This window comes from Symphodus melops, assembly GCF_947650265.1.
Source record: "Symphodus melops genome assembly, chromosome: 19".
In the NCBI taxonomy this organism is placed as follows: Eukaryota; Metazoa; Chordata; class Actinopteri; order Labriformes; family Labridae; genus Symphodus; species Symphodus melops.
Window position 1 is genome coordinate 12,623,203 of NC_136709.1, and position 16,485 is coordinate 12,639,687.

The 16,485-nt window shown below is 42.1% G+C and overlaps 2 protein-coding genes across 2 annotated transcripts; one reads left to right on the forward strand and one right to left on the reverse strand.

The window, feature by feature from the left end:
• Positions 1-1,468: 1,468 nt before the first annotated feature.
• Positions 1,469-3,752, forward strand: nkl.4 (NK-lysin tandem duplicate 4). Its single transcript, XM_079370196.1, has 5 exons — positions 1,469-1,645; positions 1,732-1,820; positions 2,766-2,843; positions 2,936-3,090; positions 3,490-3,752. The coding sequence occupies exons 1-5, from the start codon at positions 1,597-1,599 to the stop codon at positions 3,560-3,562; spliced, it is 444 nt and encodes a 147-aa protein (XP_079226322.1). The 5' UTR covers positions 1,469-1,596; the 3' UTR covers positions 3,563-3,752.
• Positions 3,753-4,549: 797 nt separating this feature from the next.
• tonsl (tonsoku-like, DNA repair protein) lies at positions 4,550-16,332 on the reverse strand. The gene is made up of 28 exons (XM_079369620.1): positions 15,971-16,332; positions 15,777-15,872; positions 15,413-15,555; positions 15,052-15,235; positions 14,820-14,949; positions 14,464-14,635; positions 14,274-14,388; positions 14,018-14,169; positions 13,746-13,898; positions 13,324-13,449; positions 13,006-13,204; positions 12,856-12,911; positions 12,649-12,738; positions 12,118-12,190; positions 11,846-12,009; positions 10,750-10,873; positions 10,413-10,654; positions 9,793-10,276; positions 9,498-9,703; positions 9,008-9,117; positions 8,752-8,908; positions 8,576-8,654; positions 8,163-8,470; positions 7,468-7,639; positions 7,020-7,195; positions 6,833-6,906; positions 6,548-6,681; positions 4,550-5,149 (listed from the first exon to the last, which is right to left on the reverse strand). The coding sequence occupies exons 1-28, from the start codon at positions 15,993-15,995 to the stop codon at positions 4,947-4,949; spliced, it is 4,347 nt and encodes a 1,448-aa protein (XP_079225746.1). The 5' UTR covers positions 15,996-16,332; the 3' UTR covers positions 4,550-4,946.
• Between the last annotated feature and the right edge of the window lie 153 nt (positions 16,333-16,485).

A 16,485-nucleotide genomic window follows, 5' to 3' on the forward strand; every position in this document is an offset into this window, starting at 1 on the left:
CGTCACAGCAGGAATTGTTCACAGGTTCTTGTAGAGACTGTAAATTCAACGTGACCAAAGTGAAGAAGAAGTTGGACAGTGAAAGGAACGGAAAAAACCCCCAATGATGTTTCATAGACAGAGTAAGTGAGGCTCACGATAATGACAGTCAGTAATAAAGCTGCATAGTTCAGGATCATTTTATGTTGGTCTTGACCCTGCATGCATGGTTTACTTCTGTTCAAAACAACATTTTATCTTTTTGAAAAAAAAAAAATTAAGCAAAACATGAAGCAGCTAAGGTAATGAACAATAAACGGGACCTATGAAAATATACTAGAGAGTGTAAATTGCACAGAGAATGCTTCCAACCTTTTCCTCCACTCCACAAATCACTCACTTTAACATTTGAGCATAAGACAATGATTATAAAGGAGCTAAATGTTGCTTTATGTTAGACAAAAAAGCCCACCCCTATCTATGACCTAACATTTAAGCTTACCAGAAGTGTGAAAGCTGTTCCAGTGTGTTTACAGTGTTGACTCGCTCTTGTTTTGCAATAAAGTTTTCTGTAAACGGTAGAATTTCTAGCTGATTGGATTTGTTAAAAGGCAAAACTTATTTGAATACTAATTTGCTGCTTATTAATAATAAAAAAAATAATGACATGTTAAACGAGATATTTCTGGTGTTGTTTTTTTCTTATCCCTGAAAGAGGTGTCGGATCACATCAAACATCTTCTATGAAGTGATACATTTGGCTGTTAAAAGAAAGCAGGACGAAATTTTTGGTAAAACACACATAGGCTACTGTATAGGATGAGAGATAAGATGTAGTCTACCAATTTGTGCACAGAAAGCGACAAAATCTACACACCAAAGTATTTATGGTGGGATTTCATACAAGTTTGAAAATGGTTTGAGATGCTTTGACTGATGTGCTCAGTCACTTGGCCAGGACACTCTATGAGGTTTCTCCTGGTTAAATACAGTTCAAATAAAAGAATACAATAACAAAGGTACCACTGTGGGAAGACTTGTAGCACAGGGTTTTTTAGCTGACTAAAATAGTGCCACTGTAATCTACATGTGTACAATCCACAAGTGTGCACAAATGTATGCTATCTTTTTTTTTGGCCTTTCCTTGAGAAAACTAATTCTTTAAAATAAAATTTGGCCTGTACAACATGATGCATACTGCACACTGTATGTAATACAGTACGATTATCTTAAAAACACCATTTAAAAACATGTTAACTTGTTAGCTTCAGGAGTGCTGGTAGTTGAACTACTAACAGCTAGCTCTAGCAAAGCTAATTTTATTATGCTAAGCTAGGTTACCATCATGTCACTTTGACATTAGAGGGAGGCGTTGTGTGTGACATTAACTGGAAACAATGACAAAGACAGAGGGAGGGTAGTGAAGAAGGTTTTTATGTGAATTTTAGCCCAACAAAACCACCTGAGAGTTTCACATCTGTGATCTGAGGCCATTTGTGGTCTGGATTTCCGACTTTAAAGACTTTGACAGGGCGTTTGCCCTAAAGCCCCCCAACCTCTGCTGTGTATAAAAATGTGTCATTAACCCCATGCAAACAGTCTGAGACCACCGCAGCAATGGAAGCATCTTCAGTCCTTCTCATGTGCATTCTGGTGACATGTTCAGGTGTGTTCAGGTGTTTTCTTTTTTTTTTTTTTTATTTCCTTTTCATGTCCTTTTGCATGCTTTAACTTTCCCCCCCTCATCTCTAGTGTGGACGGTTCGCAGTGCAAGTTTAGAGGTCAACATTGATGATCAGGAGCAGGAGCAGGTGGATTTGGACGTGGACGTGGACATCTCTGTGAGTATAAGAGTGCAGGTTTTGCATTCACCATACAACAAAAGTAAAATATGGAAGCAAATCTATTAAAAAAGATTTCAAATTAAAGGACTCATTTTGGGGGTGCCAGATAGCCTAGCTGTTAAGCTGACCACCTTAAGTACAGAGGCTACAGTCCTCATCACAGAAGATGTGGGTTCAACCCCAACCTCGTCTCCTTGCTGCGTGTCATCCTCCACCTTCCTCTCCCAACATTTCCTCTCTCTTCAGTTGTTCTGTCCAAAGTCAAAATATTTGGAAGAAAGACCCTCAGATTAAGTTATTTTGATAATTCTTACCTGAGATCATTAAAGGGATACTTCACCCATTTGCATGAAGCTGTGTATCACATATCTTTCTCGTCTCAGGGCAAAATGAGGTTTGGATTCATGACCATTCAACACTACTACCATGTTTCTAATGATACAAAGCTTCATGTAAATGGGTGAAGTATCCCTTTAATACCATCGCAAAACAATGTGTAAGCAGCTTTAACAACTACCTGTTCATTATCGAAGAAACTACTAAACTACAGGAAATAGGAATGTGCTGTTTTATTGTTAAACAGAAGGCTTCTAAAACTACTAACAATAAAAGAAACATCATTTATATACCTGATAGTTTGCAAAGAAACACTGCTGGTGTTTAAATTGATGTAGATAAAGGTTAAATAACTTAATAAACCGATAGATACAGTATATTGCTTACTGACAAGAGAAGCAGAATAAGAGGAGAATTAATTGAAAAAAAAGGATTTTTAGTTTTCGAGTTAAATTAAATTAAGAACACTTTACTTTAATTTCTGATGTCTGATTACAAAGTCGTATTTTGTATTGTTATTATGCTTTTTCATTAATGAGGTTTTGAACAATGTTTAGATATGAAGCTGTACATGCTTAGTATTGAATGTGTCACTTGGATCTGCAGCTGCCAGGTGTTTGCTGGGCCTGCAAGTGGACCTTAAACAAGGTGAAGAAAGTTTTGGGTCCCAACGCCACTGCAGAGGTAAAATTAAATGTGTCACACACTGACAGCCCACTGAGCAGTTTCTTTTTTACTTTATGGAACAGCTATTAAAGTCATTTTTTCTCTTACAGAGCGTGAAGTCTAAGCTACTGTCCTGCTGCGAGGAAATTGGCATCTTAAAACCGCTGTGTCGCCGTTTTGTGAAGAAACACCTGGGCGAGCTGATTGAGGAGCTCACCACCTCTGATGATGTGAGGACCATCTGTGTCAACACTGGAGCCTGCAAGTGAGTAATAACAGCCGGTCTGTTTCCTAACACAGTTTTTACAGCATCCAAAATCTGTCCATCCATATTAATAATTCACAATGAGGCAGCTGTTCAGGAATAAAGTGTCCTGTTCTTTCAAGAAAACTTCACCGATCTGGAAAATATAATGTTGGCCTACTTCTTTAGTCTGTATTTTATTTTTGAACTGTTTTACCAAAATCCAAAGGAAAGAAATAGCTTGTTAAAATACCCAAAAGATTCAGTCCCTTTCCAGAAAAGAATTAAAGATCCCCCAAAAATCTGTGCCGGACATAAAATGAAAAACCTAAGATTAAACTACTGATCACTGTATGGAGTAGTTAAGACGCTTTTAAAGTAATACAGCATTACTCAGCATATGTCATGTTTTCTCTTTAGACCCAAGGAGGTCTGGAACCTGCACTTCACTGAAATGGAGGACTCATCTGCCGAAGTCAAAGAATATCCCTGATGCTGTTTGCAAGCTGAATAATTAAATGGCTCCCTAGTTGGTAGATAAACCACAAGGAAGCAGCTAAAACTGTCTGTCACTGCATTCACTCTGTATTACACTTTGTACTTTCATTTAATCTGCAGTAACTGTTGTGTGCATTTCCATTTCTGTATCAGTGCAAAGTCAGCAATAAAAGTTTGCATTTCAATTTGTTTCAAGATTCATTGTGGGACAGTTTAACATTGTATCTGAAAATGATATATGTTGGGGGGGGGGGGGGGGGGGGACACTTTATTAAACAGGGCAGCTGAGACAGGAAATTGAGGACAGAGTGGGGTGTAACATGCAGCAATGACAACCTCCTTACCGGGCAGCACATCATAACTGCCACACTACCGGCACCCCATGACTCCAGTTTTTAATTCAGTGATTAACTGCACATCTGTTGATCGAGACTATTCTGAGATTACAACCTTGACTTCTAAACTTTTTTACGAAAAAACAAACAAAATTTAAGTCCGTCAAGTTACACAAAAAGCCAACAATCCACAGAATACGCGTTGATTTTAAACTCAAACGGGGACAACCTGCAGACGACAATTCAGGTTCAAAATGAGCAAAAGAACATTATCAGTAAGTACCTGTATACTCGGCTGACAACACCAGAGACTGCAGAAGATAATCCCCCCAAAAAACGTGGTTTTGGCAGTAGAACTCTAAACAATTCATTTCTCATCAATTGAACTGTTACGGACAATAATGACAAGTGAAACACTACAAATATTACGCACTTAAAATCAAAGAGGTAGTGCTGTTTGATGCGGTTAAATGGTTTCCTGAAAGTGTGCGAGTATTCTTTCACAGCTTGTTGGATTGCACATTGCAATAGCATCAACATGTCAGTTTATAAAAGCTGACAGAGATATGTGCTCATTGTTTAGTTGAACAGCGGTTATTACTGTATGAACATGAACTGTATGAAGAAGGGGCCACTGGAGGACTCAAGCCTTTTAAGTCACTTTAATTATTTTCCATAATAAATGATACAAAAGTTCAGCTGGTTGAGGCCAAGAGTTGCATCATGACACAAATAGAGCTAACATATAGACAGTATGGACACAGGTGTATATAAATAAGGTATACAAACGTGAAAAAAACATAGAAGCTTTGTACAAAGAGTGTGTGCTACTTTTTTTTTATTTTTTTTTATTTCTTTTGACGAGTCAGCGACTCAAACATGAACAACACCTAAAAAGAATAGTATCCCTTTCATAAAAAAAGTATGAAATGAGTATGTTCTCATTAATAAAACTATAATCTTCTGGTTTCACATGGCTCATAATTAAGGGTCGGACATAAATGTCCAGCTGGTATCTGGAACTCGTTTTGAATTCTCCTGTCTTTATGAGGAGGCCTCAGCAGCAAGCAGGAACTTCCCGTTTCGGTCAATGAACAGTCCGCGATGAGACCGACTGACGTCCCAGCTCTGCTTTAAGGCCTGACGGTCCAGTTTATTGAGTCCCTGAGAGCAGAGACGCAGATCTTGGACCAGCTCTGACAACCCGTCCAGACGTTCACTGTCCCAGGGGCCGGACACCTGACAGCCTGAGGGAGAAGCAACAAGCTCGAGTTCAGTGTTTTTCTTCTTTTTTTCTGTAAAGATTTGTAATTTAGAGCAAGCTTTAAGCAGTGATTTTATTTGGTTTAATTAATTCTCTTCAGAAATTGAAGTCTGTAAATAGACTAAAAGTGTGTGACTACAGGATCCTGGGGCTTTAAAACTAAAACATTTTTTTTTCAACATTTACAGAAGGAAACAAAAAAGTTTTAATTGTTTAATCAAGCCTGCTCCTAGTAGATCACAAAATCAAGTCTACCACCTTGTGCAATAATATCATGTGCTATTATGTTTATCAAACTACCTTGTAGAATCTATTGTTACACTTTGTGCACTGTGTGCATGATTGTGTTAAATAGTCTGACTACACTTTTTGTCAAAACAGCAGCTTACAGCATACTTACATTTTGTATATATTTTGTCGTTGTTTTTAATATTTCCTATTTTATTACATTTGCACTGTGTGTTTCTTTTGTTTGCAATCCGCGCTCTTTGCTGCTGTGACAAAGTCAATGTCCCCGCTGTGGAATTCAATTCAATGTTATTTGTATAGCACATCTCATGAGCACATTGGGTTTACGTTTGTAATGAATAAAGAAATCTCTTCTAAACGCTGAACAAATCTGGTCTGTAAATGTTCTTTTAGAGAGACACTGAATGCAGCACCTTCATCACGCCTTAAAGGGAAAAAAATGACGTGTTCCATCGAGACACAGGGAATTCACTGCTAAGATAGAAACAATAATGACTCAAACCCAGTGCTGCGCAACGCCAATACTATATGTGATAACGAGTAACGATTGAGTTACTTTTCATATTTGAATAAACGCCGTTAGAGCCACTGACATTAAACAGCTGTGAAACGGTTGACAAAGGAGGACAAGGTGATGCTAACGCCATCACAGCAGCATGCTGGGAGAAAGAATGTTGCACGCCGTAAACAAACACAGGCAGGGGTTGATTCATGCAAATACTGGCGTTAGTTTCTGTGAAGGAAGGAAAACTTCTCTCATAAGAACAGAGCACTGAGCTAAACTACAACACGCTTCTACTAAACTAGCTATCGGAGACCCAGGTGCAGCTCACGAGGAGACACTCCATACAAACAGCCGGCTTGATTTCAAACACCCGATGCTCCCCGATGTGTAAGAATGACTGTAGTGATAGACAGGTGTGTTGACGGTGATGAGTCTGGTGCCTTGAGAGATGTTATCTGTAAAACACCTACACCTTGTCACAGCACCGTTCTGTGTAGGATCAGGATTGAAGACAGTAACACTGAAGTACTTTTATAAAGCATGAACTCCATTTATAACTTACTTTTTTTAATGTAGTAACTGTAACTCATCTTCAGTAATGTGCCCAACACACACATGTATGTATACCTTGTATGTTTAGAAGACTCAGAGGTCGATTGGCCTCTCTGAGAGCGTTCAGGATGTTGTATAGTCCTGCTGATGTTACAGACGGGTTTGCTGACAGATTCAGACTCACCAGTGATGGACATGAAGGAAGACACCTGGACAGAGAAAACAAACAGTTGTGAAACTTCACAAGGGCCCAGGAAGAGAAATGACAGATTCCAATCACAGAAATCTATAAAAAGAAGACCAAAAATAACATGTCATCACTAACTTATCACACACACACACACACACACACACACACACCTGGCTAAGGTGGCTAGGCTGCCGTCTGTCAACTCGTTTGCTGCCAGACTCAGGTGGGTCAGTGAACACTCATCCTGCAAGTAAAGACAAGTGTTTTGTGAATACAGTGCTGCAGGTGAAGAACACTGATATGATAGTTGAGCAGTTTGTCATGGTTTGCCTGTCAATGTAATTTGTGTCTTTTTACTTGAGAGAGGATATTTGAGAGGTGTTCCAGTGCTGGGACATCAGCAGGACCCTTGCGGACAGCAGACAGGTCCAGGTGTGTAAGACAGTGGAGAGGCAGAGTCTTTAAAACCAGCTCAAAGCCAGTGGAGCCAAGTGCATTGTGGGATAGGCACACTGATTTCAGGTGACCTGTTCCTGAAAGAAATGAGGACATCATTTAATATTTTTGTCATTTTATACATTTGAAAAAAGAAAAAAAAAAGTGAAAAAAGTGAAACAGATTCTATGTTGGACTGTGAGACTCTCATCCTTTTCAAACCAATGAGAAAACATTTATGTTAGAATGACATTTCAGAGCTTTACTGAGAATTATTACAGCAAAAACAACTTAAGCGCTCAAACTAACTCATCCCTTATCTGAACTTATGTGTCCGAAGCTCAACGCTGCCTCCGCTGGTCGGGGTTACCTGTTAGCGCACTTGCTAGCAGCAGTCGATGCTGCTGCAGGAAGCGAGCAGTGAAGCCACAGGCCTGCAGGGACAGTTTGGCTAACAGAGGACAGCAGGACAGCAGACAGGACAGGGACTCGGAGACGCCATCGCCCAGCGGGTTCATACTCAGGTTCAGCTCCTCCAGGCACTGCAGCATAGGAGAGAACCACGAACAGCGAATTTGAATAAATGGCAATCTATCCTGGTTGATATTTAAATATGTGACCCGTTGTTCTCAGAAATGACGGTGTTCATGGTGTTTGACATGAGTGTTTTTTCTTCCTTCACACTGTTGTTAGTGACACATTAACAGGAACAAACTGGTGTTAGTCACACTTACAGAGAGCTTTTTTTTTTTTAACTATCTCTAATCTTTGTCTCATCAGTGGTTTGAGCTTTGTCCTTTTAGATGTTACGATATCTAAACATGTCAACAACACCGTGCAACAAGTTGAAATGTGTTTGTAGACCAAACCTAAAATGTGGTTTGTAGGACATGAGAAACAAAAAAAAGTTGTTTCACACGGATTACTTTTTCCTGCTTTGTAATTTGGTGCTTGCAGAGGTTTGAGAAAAAAGTAAGTTAAAGTAAGCGAGTAACAAAGTAAGTAACAAAAACAAAAATAAAAAGTGTGCAGGCTCCACCAGCTGAGCTTCTTCTTTTTTTATACCGGGAATGCAGGATGACTGTGTCCTTTCAAAGCGTTCACCGCCTTCTCCAGCCCCTCTCCCGTAATGTGACTGGCAGAAATGTCCAGCAGCCGAAGGCGTGGCATGGTGATCGTCGTGGCAACCAGCTCTGGGAGTAGCTTGTCGTGTAAACGGTTGCCGGAAATGCGTAGCTCGGTGAGGCTGGCCTGCAGTTTGAGAGCACGGAGGAGCGGGTTGAGGGAAGACGGGGCCAAGCTGAGGCCGCACACCGACAGGGAGGAGGACCCGTCCTGCACCTCGCACAGCCGGGTGACACGTTTGTTCTCATCTGTACAGAGACGAAAAAGAAATGTCAAGAATCAAGAAGATTATAACTCACGCATCATAATAAAATGTGGATGTCTGTTTTTAAGTATTTGTGTGTGACGCTCACCCACTGCCAGGCTTTGACATGCTTTCTTGTAGCGCTCGGGGAGAGGAGGAAGATCCCAGGAGCAAACATCAGCCAGAACCTACATCAAAATACGCCATTATGATCGTGTCCTGACTCCATCGAGAAATGCTGCAACAGCATGGAAGTAATTCACTTCTCTAAATGTTTGTGGTCACCTCTTCGTTGGTGTGCAGGACAGCCAGCAGCAGGTCCTGGGGGGAGAGCAGAGCCCCTTCTTTCTGCAGAGAGAGGCGGGGCAGGAGTCCACACTTCTGGTAGTAACGCTGTGCAGCCTGCTCACACAGCCAGGACACGGTGCAGGAGTCTGCCTCACTAGAAGAGAGGATGAGGGGGAAAGCATCAGCACAGTTCTCAGAGTCAAAGCTGATCCTTATATTTTCTCACTTCTGTACACGTCCAAACAACACCAACCTTTGAGGAACTGGGATGAGGAAAACATCTTCCTGCACTCTGACCCTCAATCTGATTGGTGGAGGCAGTGACGTGGGCATGGGAGCAGCCAAGTGAGTGTGTGCTGGAGGCTGAAATCATTTGTGGAAAAAAAGGTTTCAAAAGATGGACAGAGACTTAAAATATTTACTTCTTTAAAAATCAGAAATGCACACACGTCACGCGATCAGGACAATCGAAAGGAGTTCGACTGCAGAAGACAAAAACGTTTGGTGAAGCAGCTTATAGGAACAGAAGAAGAGGAGGTAGAGGACCCTGTCAGTACACTTCTCAAGATTATCTTTCACAAAGAGAGTTGTATTGGATGCACTGATTGCAAACTGATGACATAAGGTCAATAAGTCATTTTTAAGGGACAACTTTAGTTTAAGACTAATAACCCTTTGATGAGTGTTTTTCTAGATGCCTCCCTCTTCAGAATAATGGATATAGGGCACAGACTCCTCCTCACCTGGATGTGTATGTGAGGAGGTGGAGGTGTCTCAGCTCTCATCTCGTCATCATCATCAGTAATCGTCGGGCTGTGTGACCTGCTGACCTCTCGTCGGCCCAACCGGACCATCCCCGGCATCTGAGTCATTTTCACCTGGTGAGGCTTCAATGAGCCGTTCTTTTTCATAGAGAGACCCCTGCTGGAGGAGGAAGGATCTGCAGGCACTGTGAACAATAAAAATGGCATACGGTTATGGTAAAAAAAGCAAAAAAGCAAAAATAGGTTGACAGATGGATTCAAAATGAAACATTACCCCTGGAGATGGCGTCGGAGCTAAAGTGCCTGATTTGACTTCTTCCTACTAAAGACAAGGCTGCATCCTCCCGTCTCATCCCATTCTGCTCCACCCGAAGCCTCCTCTTCTTCTTCGGCTGGAATTCCTCCAAGTCATCCTCCAGCCAGTCATCGGCCACATACTCCTCTTCAGGGACCAGAGCTGCTTTGCTGTTGGATGAAACAGCTGGTGTGCTGGAGAACTGAGGCTGAGATAGACCCTGGAGACGAGATTTGGCGCTGCCTAACCCACGAATTGCACTGTGGTACTCGTCTCTTTCAAAGACAGACGACGGAGGAGCCTCCCTGACACTCTCCCGGCCCGAGTTTTGGACAAAGTCAGCTTCCTTGTTCAGGGTACCTTCCTTTTGGCTCAAGGCGGCTGGGAAACTTTGTCGAGGGCGGACTGGACGGAGAGGACTGACCGGGCATTCAGAGTCAGAGTCGTCTGATGAACTTTTATTCTAAAATGTGATTTTAAATATAAAGAATGAACATGTAGCATACCATTAAATAATCCATAGTATTTGTAAGAATAAATCAGTGGAGAATAATGCATCTGTTATCTTCATATAAAAAAAACATTTTTCCAGACTTTACCCCATAGAGGATAGCAGCCTCTGTTCCTCTGGCTCTGTGTCGCTGGGTTGGACGTTTGCTCTGCCATCGTTTTGGGCTGGCAGGTCCCTCCTTAACCTCTGATTTCCTGTTGGTTTGGGGCCAGTCTTGGCTGAGGGAACAGCCCCCTCCAGAGGACAACAGTGGCTCCGAGTTCTCAGCATCAAACAGTTGGCTGTCCTGCAGGGCATCGAAAGGCTTGGCCGGGGCCGCAGCAGCCGGCACTGTGTGAGACGGAGATTAAAAATGTGTGAACAGATATTGTAAAAAGGCAAGCGAAGGCTAAGCGGCGTTTGGATGAGAAAAAAAAGGACCTCACCTCCCCCTGCAAGCGCCTTTCTCAGCAGCCTCTCTGTGGCGATGCACTCCTGCCTGGTTTCCTGGTCCAACTCTCTGCTGTACGTCTTCTGCCAATGACGCATGGTGTCCATGGCTGAGTCACCCTGAAAGAGGGAGGTGAAAGCATGACATCGATGAAATATAGCCATCATTAGATTGGAATAGTTTTCTTAAGGGGAAGCGAGGATGAAAAAATAACAGATAGAGATGACCCAATCATGAGAATGAGGGCTGATACTCGTTTAAAACTACAATTTAACTGATTGAATGTTACTTACTTCTTCATAATAGTTTGGAGCTTTAAGACTGGATGTATACAAACTGTTGCTAGTTGATTGCATGTTTCACCAGAGATCCTGCACGACTACACAGCCTACATTCTTGCATTTGATCATTTTGTCTAGCACTCATCAGCCCATCAACAAAGCTCTTCTCTTCATCAGCAGTCAGGTGTGCCAGCTTGACAGCTTTTCAATGATGCAACACAACAGCTACACGTCAGCTACTGAGCTCAGTGCATGCAGCTTCACATGCCAGTGTTTGTAAACAGACGTCGACGTACACCTGAAACATGAGTGCATCTCTAATGCTTTTATAACCCTGTTCTGAATGAACTGTTTCATGTATATAGCATTTTTTTGTTTCCCGATGCTTATTCAATAATAAAAGTGTCAGATTGTTTATTTTTTTAACGATGTTTTCTGAGTGTCTACCAGTACGTCTTCTCAAGATAAAATGATCTTATTTATCTAACAGATCTCTCCTTAAGTTCAGTTATTCCATACAGTAAAGCAAAAGGAAAGATAACCTTCACGCTTGTTCTGTCATGTTGGTGTAACAGAGTTTGATGTTATTTACTCCGTCAGAGGAAGTTTACAAGCTGCCTATTTTATATTCAGTAAAGTATCAGTTGTTTTTAATTACTTGTGATAATAAGTCAATGACAGATTAATATCCATATATAGATTATATATAATTCCAGCATTGCTGAGTTTCACACGGTTGTCCTGCAGGAACGTGTTCTAAGACTGAATCAGCTCCTCTACTTCACTTAGAGGCCACACACACACACACACCTTGGAGTTGCGTTGCGTGACAGAAGCCCCTCGTTCAACTAAGAGCCTCGCCACTCGCAAACTGCCACAAGCGAGCGCGTCAAGGAGAGGAGTCACTCCCTCACATAAGGGACCACCGGGATCGTTGATGTTCGCACCTCGCTCCAGCAGCAAGGCAACAATGTCTGGAGGAGAGAAAAGACAAACAGGATGAGCAACTGAGTTCTTTAAAAAAATTAATGTTTTTCATTAAACATCTTTAAAAAATACACGGTTGATCATGAATCAGTTACCATAGTGACCGTGGTTGCAGGCCTCATGAAGGGGGGTCCAGCCACAGTAGTCTCTTGGGTTCACTGGGTGACCCTGGCAATCAGGCGAGCAGAACAAAAATCAAGTCCACATTGTTTCATGTTACACTGACTGTCGGCAGCTTCTCTCCCTACAAACGATTCTAGCATAAGCAGCTTGAGCGTGTTTGTTTTTGTAAAGCAAACCTTTGACGAGCTCAAGCCAGAGTCAGAAATCTAAGAAGTCTGTTATTGGACTTCTGCTGAGCACAGAACACATCTTACATTGGACTGAGGACTTAACTCTCATCTGAAGCCCTACTTTGTTATTTGGTTTCCATTTATCTTTGACTGGCATTTTAGGCCACAAAAAGGTGAAGAATGTGGAGTTGAGTACGGGGTGCTGGACAGAAACCTCCACAGACAGAGAAAGACTAAGTCTGCACACCAGAAGATGCTCCAATTAAATCTTAGTGGGAATAATCCCCACATGTGACTGACCTTTGCCCTTCATCAGAGAGCCTTTTTTCTTACCTGTTCGACCAGGTACTGGACCTGCTTCAGGTTTCCATCTATGCACGCTCTGTGCAGAGACGTCTCGCCCTTCTCGTTCCTCTTGTTCCACTAGAGAGAAAAAAAATGACTTTAAAAAAGGGCCGAGTGTAAAACCCTGAAGGTTGAAGAATCTTGAATCTTTTTACTTGTGCAAAGTGACATAAGTTACAAAGTGACATAAGTTACCCTTCCTGCCTTCCTCCTCCCTGATACCATCTTTTCATAACCCTCCAAGTCGTCATCTAGACACAAAAATCGGTGGAAGACAAACATTAAGCAACTCTATATCAGAGTGGATTGACTGGATTGACTGGAGATGTGAAAAGGACAGTCTACCTGAGTCTGAGAGAACAATGTCACTGTCATCCAGAGGTTCACTGTTGTCCATTTCCTCCTCTTCACCAGCCTCACCGTCACTATCATCTGGGCTCCAGCCCTCAGCAGCACACAGCTCCTGCAGCCTCGCCTCAGTGTCGTCAGCGTCCGGGGAGCCATGACGTCTTTGGGACGCCAGCCAGAGGCTCAGCACGTGCTTCTGTTAAAAAGGAAACGGAGGATGTATAGACTGCATCCTTTAAAAAAAAAACAACAAAAAAAACATATCCCAAGTTTAAAAACATCTTTCAGAGTTCATCAGCACTTGTTTCTTGTCACCTGCAGTCTGGCCTGCCCACATGTCTGAGCGCAGTTTAACGCTGTACTGTAGCTGCTGTTTATATCCTCGAAGGCACAGCTGCTCTCCTCCTGAGCTGCTGCAATGCTCAGCCAAGTGCTGCACTCCTGAGGTAGACAAGTACAAGGTAATATATCACACGCAAGTCAAGAAAATCTATAGACTGATTTTTTTTAATAGCGTTTCATTACTAGAAATTATGTTTGAAGATTTGGGAATCTAAATAAATATCAGTAATCAAATTAGTTCAGTCTTCTACCACAATCATAGAGGTGACAAAATGTGTTCCATACTTTGAACAATATAGTAATATATTAAATATCATTCATCTCTATCCATCAGATACATGTTTTTTTAAGTGGCAATAAGAAGGGGGTGGTGTTGGGTGAAGATGCGTGTGTACCTCAGTGGCGTTGCCCTGTCGTAGAGCCAGCTCCTGTCTGTAGTGCTCCACCGCCTTGCTATGCTGTCTCAGGTCTGTGTAGGTCGCAGCCAGGGACACGTGGATGACAGCCTGCTCCCTGGCGGGCTTTGCCAAAGCCTCAGCACCCTTTAGCTACGCCACAAACACAGCAGAGCTCGACAGAATTAATTGTGGGGAGACACTATAACTAAGATTAAAGGAGGCTAAATACAGTGAACGTTGGCAGATACTTAAACATTTTTTTTTGTTACCTGAGCTTGATATGCATCCAGAGCTTTGCTGTAGCAGCCAACCTTACTGTAAAGGTCCCCAAGCTGCTCTGCCAGCCTAACAGCCTGATGGGAACTCAGTCTTTTACCCTGATCTTCCCCCAACTCTTCCTCTAGTTTACAGCCTCGGTCGGCTAAGAAATAAAAACAGTAAAACCATCAAATCTGTGGGGATTATTATTTTTTGTCTGGATATAAAATAATACTGAGTGGATTTAAAGAAAACTCAAACGTTTACCATATTTAAAAGATTTTTTCACAGCCTGGCTCTCCACTGGCTGCTGGGAACCCAACAAGACTGCTTTCTTCAGAGATCGTCTGGCTGCCACAAAATCCCCAAGAGACAACTGCACCTGTGGATGAACGCCGATGTTAGCAGGTTCAATTGGACTGTTATTACATTAGCTTCGTCAGGAAAGAGCCCATGCCTTGCCGATCCAGTGAAAGCACTCGCTCTCGCTGAACTTGTCTTTGATCTTCCTCGCACACTCTTTGGCCTGTTCCAGGCAGCGCACAGCGTTAGACTTCTGACCGTTGCGGTAGTAGATGAGGCCCAGGTTCAAGTTGGCTCGGTACAGATCTTCCAGTAGCTGACTCTTCCTTTACAGAGAGGAAGCACAATAAAGAAGATGCTATGGGTCAACTTTTTAAATGTCTCAGTTCGGATTTAGGTACTGTAAGTCCCTGCTGTTCCCCGTTTGTGAAGAATAAGAAAGGTAACAGTTTTGAATCTTCCTCTGCAAGATCCAACATTTAAATGAAGTATAATTTAGACCGCTCTTACTCTGCAATAAAGACACTTCGACAGATGAACTCGCTGCATTGTTTCGTCTCCCCGAGGTGATCGCAGACCAGACCAAGATTGAGGAAGAGACGAGCCTTCATCTCACTAATCTCCCGCCCTGACACGGTCCCTAGATGTAGAAAAAATAAAACCAAAAGACATTAGATGAGAAAAGTAATTAAAACAATAAACTAATTAGAACCAAACACGCACATAATCAAACAGTGCAGACCTTCTAGGCGGTCATTCACTATGGAGAGACTCTTCCTGAAGGCGTCCTCTGCTTGCTCTAAACTGTTCCTGGATTGGTCCGATTCATAACGGAAGAGGTATGTTCGACCAATAGTGGCCAGGGCCCTCTGCTCCTCAGCGTGATCTCTGACAGAGCGAGCCAGGTCCAGGTGGAAGTGCTGATGCTGAAGGAGTAAATACAACATCTTAAATGCCTCAGTGATCTTTTTGAATATTTCTATACGAGTGTTTAATATTTGCAACTATCTTTAAATCACCACAATACAGTACTTACATGAGAAGCTATCAGAACGGTTTTAAATATTTCAGGCATTGTGACTAAAGCAGGGAATTTTACTCACTTTCAAAGCCGCTTCAATGTTCCCAATCTCAGCGTAGCACTCTCCTATCTTTCGATGGGCTACAGCTCGTCCAATCACATCGTTCAGCGCCTCGGAGAGAGCAAACTCGTGCTGATGCTCCCTTATGGCTGCTTCGTAATCCCCTGAGACAGGACACACAAAAAGAAAATGTCTCAAATAAATATTTCAGAACAATAAAATTGCAGTACAAGGTAGAGGGAGAGATCAAGAGTACTTAAAAAAAAAGTTAATTAAATAGAGTTGGAGTGGTTTGAAGAAAGTTAATAATAGTGTTACTGAATTAATAGCTTCTCCGTGTAATATGGTATTATCTTATTAATGTTAACATGCTAAAACACTTCACCATTTCTGGACAGCAGCTCCCCGAGCAGATTGCAGATGTTTGCTTCCTCTCTTAGGTTGTTGTTGTTCCGCGCTTTGGTCTTTGCTTTCTGCAGCTCTGCACAATAATCACACAACAGCAATGTAAAGGATCTAAATGAGTGGGATTAAGAAAACCTCCCCACTTCACATGACCATCAGTAAACTAACACTTACGTTTAATCTCCCGTGCAGAGCTCATCTTTATCCGGGCCAGCTGCCTCTGAGCGGTGATAGATAACTAGCTTACAGCTGATGGTTAGCTTCACTTTAGCTTAGCGATAGCCCCGTTTCCACACAGCAAAGCTGAAAAAACATAGATCGACCGAAAACAAAATCACTATTTCATACCATTCTAATTCATTTACTCTGACTACTCTCTCCAATTAAACTAGCGCTGTCATCTATGTATCCGATCATGAGTCGTGTTTAACCAAACAGCTCTTCATATTGAATAACTCGGTAAACATCAGTTCTGCTAACTTCACAAAGCCCCGCCACTGCTGCGCTAACCAATCACAAAGCCCCGTCCTGCTACGCTAACCAATGACTACGCTGCATCATATATGAGGAAATTATGCCCTTATCCTTTCCTTACAGGCAAACAGTTCGCACCATTCACGAGGAGTGAAAAGGTCGTGTGTCCAACACAGCTCGAAATCCACACAATCTGCTGTAACATATCACTTGAA